This window comes from Mesocricetus auratus, unplaced genomic scaffold (genome assembly GCF_017639785.1).
Source record: "Mesocricetus auratus isolate SY011 unplaced genomic scaffold, BCM_Maur_2.0 Super-Scaffold_4256, whole genome shotgun sequence".
Lineage (NCBI taxonomy): Eukaryota > Metazoa > Chordata > Mammalia > Rodentia > Cricetidae > Mesocricetus > Mesocricetus auratus.
In genome coordinates, this window is record NW_024429182.1 from 59458411 (window position 1) to 59471154 (window position 12744).

Sequence of the window (12744 nt, forward strand, 5' to 3'; positions counted from 1 at the left end):
GTATGCACCTAGGAGTGGGTTTGCTGTTTTAACTTTTGAGACAAATGGCAGACTGTTTTCCAAAGTGGCTTTCCTTAGGCCTGGGGGTTGTAACATGAAGTGCAAGGCTAGAGTTCAATCTCCAACAACATGTACACACACATACCTAAGAAAGGCAAAGTGATCAAACCAATTTATGCTCCCACCACCGAAGTGGAATAAGGTAGGAAAGACCAATTATTAGATATAGATTTATTTAGTGAAATACTTAAATGCATTGCTTCTATTGCCAAGCATGACTTTAATTGCTACCTGAAACAGAATGACCTAGAGAAATAGTTGAAACAATGGGTCATTGCCCCCAACAACCTGCTGACTGCCGCATAGACTTCTGTAAAATCCCACTTGCCCGCCCACCTTGTGGTCTTAGGGTATTACGTGAGAATACAAACTAGACCTTCCGGGAGTTGTCCTGCTTTCAGTCCACTGGCGACATCATCTCTCCTCCACTCTCATTTGTGTCCAGCGTGCTTATTCCAGAAAGAGTCCCACAATGCCACTAATGTCGAAGGCTCCAACTTTTCAACATGCTCTCCCACACTCACTGATGACTTTTTATTGCAGTCAGCCTCGTAGGTATGAAGTGGGCTTGATTTGTATCCCTAAAGACTAGTGATGCCCAATACCTTCTCATATCCCTCAGACAGCACATCTTTTGTGAAGAAATGCACGCCCATCCTTTGTTCTTTGTTGTTCAGTTGTCTCTTACTATTGGGTTGTTAGAGCGTGTTATATATTCTACACATAAGACCTTTCCCAGATGTTAGACTTCCAGAGAATTTTCTCTCATCCAGCTGTGTCTTGTGTCCTCAGTCTTGATGGTTTTCTTTGAAACGGAAGTTTTAATTTTGGTAATGTCCAATTGATATTTGGGAGGGTTATTCTTGATGGCAAATATGACTACATTGCAGGGCACATCCGTGAGGGTTTTTTTGGTTTTGTTTTGTTCTTTCTTGATTGGATTATTTGAGGTAGGAAGATCACCCTAAATCTGGGCCACGCCCTCTTATGGCAGCCTGTATAAAGGACATGGAAGAAAGAAGCTTTTGCTTTCTGCCTGTTCACCCTCATTCTCGCTGGCCAGTTCATACCTCCTGATGCTGAGGCATTCCCTTGCTGATGTTAGAACCTACTTCTTCTGGATTCTTACTAAGCTGAAGACCAACTGAGCCCTCCAGCCTTGTGGGCTGAACAACTATTGTATTCTTGAACTTTTCATCAGGTGACCATCATTGTTGGACTAACTGGAACACAGCCTGTAAGCCACTCTAATTGTGCGTGTGTTTACATGTAAATATGTGGATATACATATATATTCTATTAGTACTATTCCTCTAGAGAACCCTGACAAATACAATACTCTCTTCTTTTGCTGCTTCTTTTTTTTTTTTTTTTTTTTTTTTTTTTTGATTTTTCGAGACAGGGTTTCTCTGTGGCTTTAGAGGCTGTCTTGGAACTAGCTCTTGTAGACCAGGCTGGTCTTGAACTCACAAAGATCCACCTGCTTCTGCCTCCCGAGTGCTGGGATTAAAGGCGTGCGCCACCAACGCCTGGCACAATACTCTCTTCTAAACTCAGAGAACAGTAGCCACCTGACTTCAACACCAGCCCTGTGTTGCTAGATAAACCCTGCGTGTGAGCCATTTCACTTCTGAACTATTGTCACTATAGCTTGGCCTATGGTAATATAGAGACCCTCATCAGCAAAGGTTTGTGAGTTATCTGTTTCTGTTTCTGTTCTTGAAATAAAGTTTGCTGACTTTATTTTGGTTCGAACTGTTTTCTTTAAATTATCAGGGTTTTTTTTTTCTTTTTCTTTTCTTTTTTTCCCTGTGGTTTTTCGAGACAGGGTTTCTCTGTGGCTTTGGAGGCTGTCCTGAAACTCGCTCTCATAGCCTAGGTTGGTTTCTAACTCACAGAGATCCACCTCCTCTGCCTTCCAAGTGCTGGGATTAAAGGCATGAGCCACCACCACCAGGCGCAGTTTTGCTTTTGTCTGTAGGTGCTGCCATTTATCTCTATCCTAGCGTTTGCAAGGCCAGGGCAAGAATTCAAATAAGGGACGGATTAATACTTGCTAAACATTTCCAAGTTATAATTCAAGATAATTTACGTGAACAAAATCTCGGCTTTCTTTTAAATATATGCGAATCTTTTCATCTTGTAAAAACACAGTTATTCCTAAACTGGTATCATGAAGCTAGTTAGCTGGCACGTAAAGAATGCCTCTCGAGCGGGGTATGGTGACACATGCCTTTAAGCCCAGCACTTGCGAGGCAAAGGCAGACAGATTTCTGTGAAACCAGGAGCCAGCCTGGCTCACATGGAGAGTTCCAGGTCAACCAGAGCTATGTAGTGTCACAAAACTAAAGAAAACCACCTCTTTACCGCTTTATGCTCTACGGCTACATCTACAGTCGCGCCTTCTAGCGGTCAAGACCGACAGCACACGGCGAGCTCAGGGAAAAAGTCACAGTTGGCTCTTCCAGCCTTTGCCCTGGTACCAGCCATTGGCACACCACCAATGCAGTGCAATTAGTAGCCTACTCAAAGAACTACAGCCCCACACCAGCGTCCCCCTCCCCAGCCCGCCCACTGCATCACCCCGCCCAGGCATCACCGGGTCAGTCCCTTCCGCTTCCGACTCCCTCTAGCCTGGGATCTGGGGCGGAGCGATTCTGAAGGCGGGGCGATTCTGCCGGCCGGACTAGTTTCTCTACGCCATGGCGGCCCTGCGTGCTCTGCTACCCCGAGCTTGCAGCTCACTGTTGTCCTCGGTCCGCTGTGCCGAACTCCGGCGCTTCGCCTCGGGTGAGTGCGGACAACGGCGGAGTCCGTCACCCCACTTTGGGTGGACTCTCCACCCACAGCCTCCGGCTGGTCTCTAAACCCCCCAGCCTGCACGCACCCTCTCTTGGCCCGGAACCTTCTCTCCTAACTCTAGATCTTTTGTCTGACACCCACTTCCACAAGCATGAACTCCAAACGCTTGACTCTGAAGTACCTAGACCCTGGGTTCGAGTACTCATCCCCTACACCTAAACCCAGATTCCTAGCTTGAAGCTCCTCCCATCCTGCTCCTCCTTCGGAGCCCCCACCTCCACTGCTCGCCTGACCCCTAATTCCATACCCCTCTCAATTCTTGACTCCTTCAATCTGACCTTAGTCTAACCTAACAAGCCCAACCCGAGCCTAGCACCTGTAAGCCCTACCTATGGGAGGACCCTGGCTATATAGGCAGCTTCTCAACCCTAGAATTTTAGTACGTGTCAGGACCGTTGACAAGCTGGGAGCATGCATGTTGATTGTGAAACTCCATGTGTGTTCAGGTAGCTTTCAGAGAATGTGAAGGTAGGTTAAGCAAGGCAGCCTGAGTATTGGGAAAGGTTTGTCTACAGTGCCTCCTGTCCAGTCCCTCCTGTGTCTACTGCCCTCGCCTGAGCCTGTCCTTCACTCCGTCCAATCAGCGCATCCCATGCTGACACACCCACTTTCCTTCCCAGCCAGCTGGCTAATCCCGCCCTTTCGCTCCTTGGCTGGACTCTTCTGCAGCCATTTAGTGCTTCAGTGTCACCAGGAATTCTTGACCATGCCCGGGCCCTAGGGCTTCTCAAGCTGGACAGGGTGTCATGTCCTAGGCCCCTAGAATGACCAGAATCCTACAGTTTAACACTTAAGTTACCGGAATCCGCAAGGCATGCACAATGCTAGGAACAAAACACCCCGAACATTGACCCTCATTTTCAGGCTTATCCTCCTCCTCCTAAGTCCATGGGCTGTACATCTCCCCCACCCCCACCAGTCTGAATTGGCTACTCCTCTAGGTCACCTAATGATGCTTTGCATCTGCCTCTGTCCCACCCGGCTTACTGCTCCAGCAGGCCTGGGCTCTGCCCTGCTCTCTGTCATGGTCTGGAAAGTGCTGGCATGTGGAGAGGGTGTGTGTGACTGTGTTCTGTGCTAGGGTTTTCTTTTTTGTTATTTTTGTTTTTTGAGACAAGATCTTACGATGTAACTCTTTGGCTGGCCTGGAACTAGACCATAGCCTGGGACTCACAGAGATACACCTGCATCTGCCCCGAGTGCTAGGATTAAAGGCGTGTGCCACTGGCACCATGCCTGGGTAGATCATAGCCAGAGCTGTAGACTGACACGGTCTGTAAAAGAGCAAACCTGGTAGGATGAATGCATATTATAGTGCTAATATATAATATACATATGCATTAAAAGGAGCTTACTGGAGTGGCTTACAGGCTGTAGCCTGAGTAGTCCAACAATGGCTGTCTCCTGACAAAGGCCAAGGATTCAGAAGGCCTTCAGCCCAAGAGACTGGATTATTTCAGCTGTCCCAATCTGGTTTTGGAGCCCAGGGAAGTCCTAGAGAACTGAGGGTCTTCAGTGTACATTGAAATCCCGAAGAAATAGGTTCATACACCAGAGAAGGAATGCCTTAAGAATAGACTGGATGGGGGAGGGAGAGGGAGCTAGGATTGACATGTGAAGCAAGCTTGTTTCTAATTTTAAAAAATGTAATAATAATAATAAAAAAGAGGGGTTGGAGAGATGGCTCAGCGGTTAAGAACACTGACTGTTCTTCCAGAGGTCCTGAGTTCAATTCCTGGCAACCACATGGTGGCTCACAACCACCTTGAATGAGATCTGGCGCCCTCTCCTGGCATGCAGGCAGAAGGCTGTATACACAATAAATAAATAAAATATTTAAAAAATAAATAAATAAAAAGAGTAGACTGGATGAGCTTGCCATTGAGAGTGAGGGCAAGAAGGCAAAAAGTAAAAGCGTCCTTCCATGTCCTCTTATGTAGGCTGCCATCAGAAGGTGTGGCCAGGTTTGGGGTTGGGTCTTCTCACCTAAGGAAATCCTCCCCAGGTAGCTCAAACTGGGTTTTAGTTGATTCCACATGGGTCTAGTTGACAACCAAGGTTAGCCACCATAGTGCCTTTGCTATCTTTATGATGACAATCCCCTTTTGTCCTCTTGACCTAGGTGCTAACTTTCAGTACATCGTCACAGAAAAGAAAGGAAAGAATAGCAGTGTGGGGCTGATCCAGTTGAACCGCCCCAAAGCACTCAATGCTCTTTGCAATGGCCTGATAGAGGAGCTCAACCAAGCCCTGGAGACCTTTGAGGAAGACCCTGCTGTGGGGGCCATTGTGCTCACTGGTGGGGAGAAGGCATTTGCAGGTATGCTGGGCAGCCATAGTGGTAGAGGGTGCAGGGATGCTGAGGCCTGTGGGAAGCAGCAAAATGGACCAGTTTCTCTGTGATGGGAGGGGTGGCTTAGGCTATACTAACATGTACAGTAATCGGGGCGCTGGAGGGATGGCTCAGCGGTTAAGAACACTGGCTGCTCTTCCAGAGGATCTAGGTTCAATTCCCAGCACCCACATGGCAGCTCACATGTACAGTAAGCTGGGTGGGGAAGCAGTTCTGTGTGTTGAACGTTCAAGTATGCTCAGGTCCTTACTGGTCAGGTGAAATAACTGGCGTAAACCCAGCCTCCTCTGAGTGTACCTGGCATCCATTGCCTGCTGCAACCCCCAACATTACCTTCTTATAACAGACAGCTTGGTGAGTTGTTGGTCCATGTATCAGCTGTTCCCACTGTTGTGGGAAGTACCCTCCAGGTCCTGTGCATGGGGATACAGGACTGAGAAGTTCTCTGATGTCTGGTCATTGAAACCTCACTTCTGCCTCTAGCTGGAGCAGACATCAAGGAAATGCAGAGCCGAACATTCCAGGACTGTTACTCCAGCAAGTTCCTGAGCCACTGGGACCAGATCACCCGGGTCAAGAAGCCGGTCATCGCAGCTGTCAATGGTTATGCTGTAAGTGTCAGCCCCAGAGGTCTCCTGTGCAAGGTGGAAGCGACTATGCTTGTGCAAATAAAGTATTGCAAAGATCCGTGTCTTTGAAAGGCCCATGGTGTCTTTTGGTAACTGCTTTGTTTGATGGAGGCTCATTGGCTAATTCCCAAATGTGTTAATGAGCTTTTCTGTTTCCGTTTAATTGCTGCAGTGGCTATACTACATGTGTGAGTACTCTGTGTGCCCACTAGGGTTCCTGCTTCGCTAGGCCGTTGAGAAATACAGGACTAGTTTAGCCCATGGAAAAACCATGTGATTATTATACATGCTGATTGTTTAATAAAAGCCATCCCTGAGGGGTGGTCAGCCACACACATTCATGCCCTTGTCCTCTCTAGACAATTTTGAGTCACTATGTTAGCCTGAGTTATTCACCGCAAAGCCAAAAGGATTTAATGCCTGACCCTTTGCATAAAATTCTATAAATCCCTGGTAAGCAACATCTCTTATATTTATCCTATTTAATCTAGTTTTGTTCTGCTAGGTTAACATTTGCTGTTATTTGACTGTTTCATGGTTTTAGAAAAGTTCTTTAAGCAAATAAAGCGATTTTCTGCCTCAGCGCCCTCTGGTAAAATCTATTAGCTTATGAACTTTTTTCCCCTCTTTGACAGCTTGGTGGAGGCTGTGAACTTGCCATGATGTGTGACATCATCTATGCCGGTGAGAAAGCCCAGTTTGGACAGCCAGAAATCCTGCTGGGGACTATCCCAGGTGAGAATGTGTCAACTGTAACAAACCACAGGCCCCAAATGGATAGCTCTTATCTGTTCAGTTTTCTCTTTGTCAACCAGCACCTGAAAGACAGAGCAGATGAAGCTCAGCCTAGTCTGCAAGCCTCAGGCAACACCACACAGAGTTGACGCTGGCTTTTAGCCAGGGTGGTTCATGATTCATACACCTTTAAGAGTTTTGTACACTCAAGACTTGGGAGAAAAATGGGTAGCTATGGGCTTGCAACAAAAACTCCGTCCCCATGTGACTCTGGCCTCTCCACTTCTATGTCACTGGCATAGCAGGTCAGGTGGCCTTCCTGAGTTCAGCACATCAGACTGTAGAATTCTCACACCCCACTGTCTGGGAAAGCCCTGAGAAATGTTGAGAAAGCAATCCCATTGCTTTCTGGGGGCCACCTGTTAGACCTGGCAGGAGAAGGTAAACACTCCAAGAGAGAGAACCTAGGCTCTTGGGGAGAGGACCACACTCAGAAGAGGCCTCCTAGGCAGCCTGGGTTTGATCAGGCTTCTTCTGAGATCCTGGGCAGAGAGTTCAGCGTATTTGTTCAGGTCTGCAGAGAAGGCAGCTGATGCTGGGATTCCGTCTAGGACAAGCTTTCAGGGAAATTTAGAACCTTCCAGGATGGTGGGGAAAGAACCGATCTGATTTTCTTCCTTTATAATGCCGAGAAGGAACCTGGGGCCTTGTGCCTGCTAAACCTGTGACACTGATCTGCAGTCACACCTGGGTTTCTTCTGAATGTACCTGACAAAGAGCCAGCTGAGACCACAAATCTCTTTCTGTAGGTGCTGGGGGCACTCAGAGACTCACTCGTGCAGTTGGCAAGTCACTAGCCATGGAGATGGTCCTCACAGGTGATCGCATTTCCGCCCAGGATGCCAAGCAAGCAGGTTGGTTATCTGATGTTGTGAGCCCGGGGAGACTCGGGCTATGTCTGATGTCCCCATGGGTAACTGGTCTTAGAGCCCTAAGGCTTTGGCATTGGGTTTTATATTTTGAAATAAGTCATACACAAGAAAATGACAACATATGTCCATGTTACAAATAATAACATCTCTTCCCACTGCCTTTCAAAGGCCCTTAAAGGCCAGCCCTTTCCCTGCCCTTGGCAGTGACCATAGACCCTGTCAGGTTCTCTGTGCCGTTTGATCCTGAAGAGAGCATGGACTGTGTAACTTAGAGCTCAGGGACTGGAACCTGGCAGTGGAGAGCACAGAATCACCCACTGCGGGAGATAGCCATCCCTTGATTAGGACCCAGAGGACCTGCCTGTTGATATCACTGAATTCCAGAGGAAGGGGACGATGCCGTTTCTGTGTGCTATTCATACTTTTCATATTTTAGGTCTTGTAAGCAAGATTTTTCCTGTTGAAACACTGGTTGAAGAAGCCATCAAATGTGCAGAAAAAATTGCCAGCAATTCCAAAATTATAGTGGCTATGGCAAAAGAATCTGTGAATGCAGGTAGGGGTCTGCTGGGAAGAGAAAATGGGAAAAGTCCACAGGACTGCATAGATGGAGTTGTGAGGTTCCAAATTACCTCACCCTGTCCCACGCAGCAATGGGAAAGTCCATGTAATTGCAATTTTCCATAGTGTTCCAGGTTTTGATCACTCTAATGCTTGTCAAGATACTCAGTGTCTGTTTTTACCAGGTCCTAAGACTGGGCCAGGCCTGGGACATTATGGCAATGCAGTGTCAGGCACAGGGGGAAAACCAAAAATGGAGCCACAGTCCCTGAAGTCCCTGGTCTTTGGCTCAAGGGAAGGCTCTCTCTGAGAACCTGGAGTGAGTGGTTCCCTCCTCAGGGTTCCCTCCTCAGCCCATGCTCCGGTTATACAAAGGGGCCGTAGTCTGGTGTCTGCAGATCACAGTTCGTGTGAATCATCTTCATCAGTCCTCTCGGTCATCAAGCTGGCCTGACTGGCCTTTCTCGGAGCTGCCTCAGCCTCTTCTTCTCTTTAAATGTACTCAGTTATTTATTAATTTATTTCACATTTTGATTTACCGTGGGGGTATCCCACAGTGCACAAGTGGAGGTCAGGGAATAATTTGAGGAGTAAGTTGTCTCCTTCACCATATGGGTTCCAGACATTGTATTCCAGTTGGTGTTAGGCTTGGCAATGGGGCCTTTATCCACTGAGCTGTCCGGCTTAGCCCTTTGTTTAGATTGTAAGGCAAGGTCTTATTCTATAATTGAAGCTGTCCTTAAATTCTGGATCCACCTGCCTCAACTGCTAGGACTATAGGCATGTATTACCACACCTGGCTTGGAGTCTTTTTTTTTAATATATTTATATTATTTATTAACCTGTGTGTTAATTTACATGTATGTGTGGATGTATGTGGGAATGTGTGTCTTTCACATGTGGAGGCTTTTGTGGGTCTGGTGTTCATACAATCACTGGTCTGACTCAAGTTTTAATTTTAGTAAATTAGAGGCTTTTCTTTAAAAAGAGACCAAACCTGAGAGAATTCTGTAGGTAAGGGATGACTTTGTAACAGACATCCAGCAGGTACCTCAACTGTCCAAGCCAGCAAGCATTTCATGCAAAAGCAGAACTTAACAGTTAGCACGTTTAATCTTGTAACCCATTGCCTTATAGGAATAGCTGAGGCAGTGAAAGATTTTGCAACAATCAGCAATTTTTTAAGCATAGTCCAACTGCATCAGGAAGTGGCCCATCTCGGGCCAGCTGACAGGGTACATTCAAGGTAGGAGCAACTTCCTCATGGCTTATACAAGTCAAAAAGCAATGTTGTTTTTACAAGCCTACCACAGTAAATTTATCCTCTCAACAGAATGTTTAGCATCACAGAGGCCAGCAGAGGGCGTCAGAGCTGGAGTTACAAGGGTTTGTGGGATACCCAGCTTGTTAGATAGATACAAAGACCTAGATGGAGCTTTTGTGCTGTTTGAAAGATTTGATTTGATGTGTATGAGTGTTTGGCTGCATATGTGTATGTGCATTACATGTGTGCAGTGGAAGACAGGGGACCCCTTGGAACTGGAGTTACAGACAGTTGTGAGCCTCCCTGTGGGTTCTAGGAAGTGGACCCAGGCTCTCTGCAAAAGCGCATGTGCTCTTAGCCACTGAATCATCTCTCCAGCCCCAGGAATGGAGTCTCAATGTAATAATGTATCTCAGCATTTGGAATGGCACTGTGTTTCTGCTCAATGTCACATGTAGAGTCACCTTGGGGACAAAAGATGTGACTTAGAAAGGCTGTTGTTACCTCCAGAGGGGACCCCAGCCCCTCAGGGTTGCTGCTGGCCATAATCAGATGTGTCGATACTTAAAGAGCCAGCTGTGTGTGGCACGCAGGAGCAGCTGAGGGCTCTGGCAAGATCACAGTGGCTGACAGACACAGCTAGGTCTTCCACATCAGTGTTCCACCAGACAGTGTTCCGCACACCGCAGTGTGCTGTCCCGGCTGCCTCCCCGCCCTCTTCTGGTTTTCATGCTTTACTGTGCTTCTGTGCTCAGTTTTATCAGCCACCTCAGGTTCTGCTGTTTGTCCTTTGTTCAGTTCTGGTGCTTTTCCCTTCTGGGGCCCCTGGACCACTACCAAGGTGTTTAGGAGACCTGGGAGAGCGATTTGTCTCCATGGCTACCTCAGCATGGGCCGTGCACTTGAAAAGTGGGGAGAGCTGAGTCGGCATGGAGGCCACACAGCCTGTAGCCCTTTCTGTGGATCACAGTCAGTCCAGCATGGGTGCCCCCACATTCAGCACTTCAGTTTGTGACTCCAGGGCTTCTTTTTCAGCCTTTGAGATGACCTTAACAGAAGGAAATAAGCTGGAGAAGAAACTCTTCTATTCTACCTTTGCCACTGTGAGTAACAAGTATTCTGCTTGGGATTCAAGTTCATTTCTGTTGCAGAAGCTGCAGAGAATTTATTACTGCACAAAGGCCCCATGAGTTACATCACTAAACAGCAGTTTCTGTATTTAAAGTGGAATTCATAGCGGGGCACAGTAGTTCCAAAACTTAGGAGCCAGAGGACAAGGAGAATTGCTTGAGCCCAGGAGTTTGAGACCAACCTATGCAACACAGAGAAACCATCTCTAAATATTATTTATTCTATATGTATAAGTGTTTTGCCTACATGTATGTAAATATAATGCATGCATGTCTGTTGCCAACAAAGACCAGAAAAGGGCCCTGGATATCTTGGAACTGAAGTTACATACTGTTGTCAGCCACCATATAAGTGTTGGGAAGCAAACCCAGCTCCTATTAAGAGTAGCAAGTGCTTTTAGCTGCTGGACCATCTCTAACCACCCCCCTTAATTATTTTATTTTGTTTGTTTGTTTGTTTGTTTTTGAGACAAGTTCTCATTATGTAGCCCTGGCTAGCCTGGAGCTCATTATTGAGACCAGACTTGCCTTGAACTCACACAGCTCAGCCTGCCCTAGCCTCCTAAATGCTGAGATTGAAGGAGTGTGGCACCACGCTTGCTACAGTTCACCTCTTATCAGAAGCTCGTGTGTATGTGTTTTAACGAATCTTCTAATCATCAGATGCATTATCCATTGCACCACAGGCCCAGTGCTAAGTGTTTTCTTTAAACACACGCACACACATACACAAACACACACTTAAAAATAAAAAAAAAGATTTTTAAATGATTTGGGCCCCTAAGGAAGACTGTAGACATATGCATATAGTGTGTTCTGTTGCTGCCCCACAGCTCTGTGAAAGATTCTCAACTCAGACCCTGCCAGATGCAGAGGTGCTGTGAACATGGTGCTCATGTCATGGCTCCTGAGAGACTGTGTCCTGGGTGGTATACAACCCCCTGGCCCCAAGCATAGCACTGTGGGGAATCCCATCTCTCATGGGCTGCAGGTGGTCCACTGCAGAATCACTGTCCTGTCGATGAGCCTGGAAAGCAGGCAAGGAGGAGGATGTAGGCACCTTGGAGATTCGGGCAGTCAGCCGAGGGGCCCAATAGGAAGATGCAAACGTCACCTCCCTTCTTCCTTTTCCTGCCAGAATGACCGGAGAGAAGGAATGGCTGCATTTGTGGAGAAAAGGAAAGCCAACTTCAAAGACCACTGAGAGCTGGCAGCTGGGCCTTGTGCCGTACTGAAGAGGAAAGCTCAGGCTGTCGATTGAGAGGCAAATGAATTGTCCTAAAGGGTAGTGGAGGCCACAGTTCCTACCAAAGGCTCTGGGGCTGTGGCCACAGCTCAGGTCCTTGTGGTGTGGCTGCAACCTTCACAGTGTTGGAAGTCGATCTCTCACAGTCTTCTAAATCAGAAATCTGGGAAGCGTTCAAGGTGTCTTGGTTTTTCTTATTTTTATTTTTTCACTTCAGAGGCAGGTATGTGCTTGAACCACCTATACCCCGTGCATTGTCAACAGTGTCAACAGTACACAGCTCAGGGTGTGACTTCAAGTGGGACATGACACTGTCTGATGATTCCAAGTGCACAATAATTCAATTAGAGTGACTACTTCAGTTTAATTTCAATTCACCTATAGTTGTCTATAGAGAATGAATGATTTTCTAATTATCATTGCTGTTATTTTCTTCTGTGGGGGGATGCTGTTACTTTCTTATAGATAGGGTCTCACTATGTAACCCTGGCTGCCTGGAACTTACTGTATAGACCAGGCTGGCCTGGAACTCAGAGACCCACCTGCCTCTGTCTCCAGAGTGCTGGGATTAAAGGTGTGCGCCACCACCGCCCAGTCGTTTGTGTTTTTACTTCACCATCTTAACCACATCTGAGTACTCCATCAAGCACTTTCTCATCAGTGGGCAACCATCCCCACAGTCAGTCTCCAGAACTTCATCTTACCAAGCTAAAGCTGTCTCCGTTAGACGCTGGCTCCCTGCCCCACCCCTCAGCCCCTGGCACCCGCAGTTTTACTTTCTATGAGAATGTGATGACTCCAGGTTCCTCAAGAGTGAAATTAGAGTATTTGTTCTTTTTTGTTATTTCACTTGCACATGGACCACACCTTTAATACCAGCACTTGGGAGGCAAAGGTAGGCGTATCTCTGTGAGTTCGAGGCCAGCCTGGTCTACAGAGTTCCAGGACAGCCAGGGATAAACAGAGAAACTC

The 12744-nt window shown here is 47.1% G+C and overlaps 1 protein-coding gene across 2 annotated transcripts; it reads left to right on the top strand.

Annotated features, from left to right (window-relative positions):
* The first annotated feature begins 2694 nt into the window (after positions 1-2694).
* Echs1 (enoyl-CoA hydratase, short chain 1) lies at positions 2695-12188 on the top strand. 2 transcript variants are annotated; one of them, XM_005064246.4, is made up of 8 exons: positions 2695-2850; positions 5045-5242; positions 5759-5886; positions 6540-6639; positions 7449-7553; positions 8008-8127; positions 10432-10499; positions 11665-12188. In XM_005064246.4, exons 1-8 carry the CDS (start codon positions 2763-2765, stop codon positions 11728-11730), a joined length of 873 nt encoding a protein of 290 aa, XP_005064303.1. In that variant the 5' UTR covers positions 2695-2762; the 3' UTR covers positions 11731-12188. The 2 variants fall into 2 exon arrangements, with proteins under 2 accessions (XP_005064303.1, XP_040607995.1); XM_040752061.1 differs by lacking the exon at positions 8008-8127.
* The last annotated feature ends 556 nt before the right edge of the window (positions 12189-12744 follow it).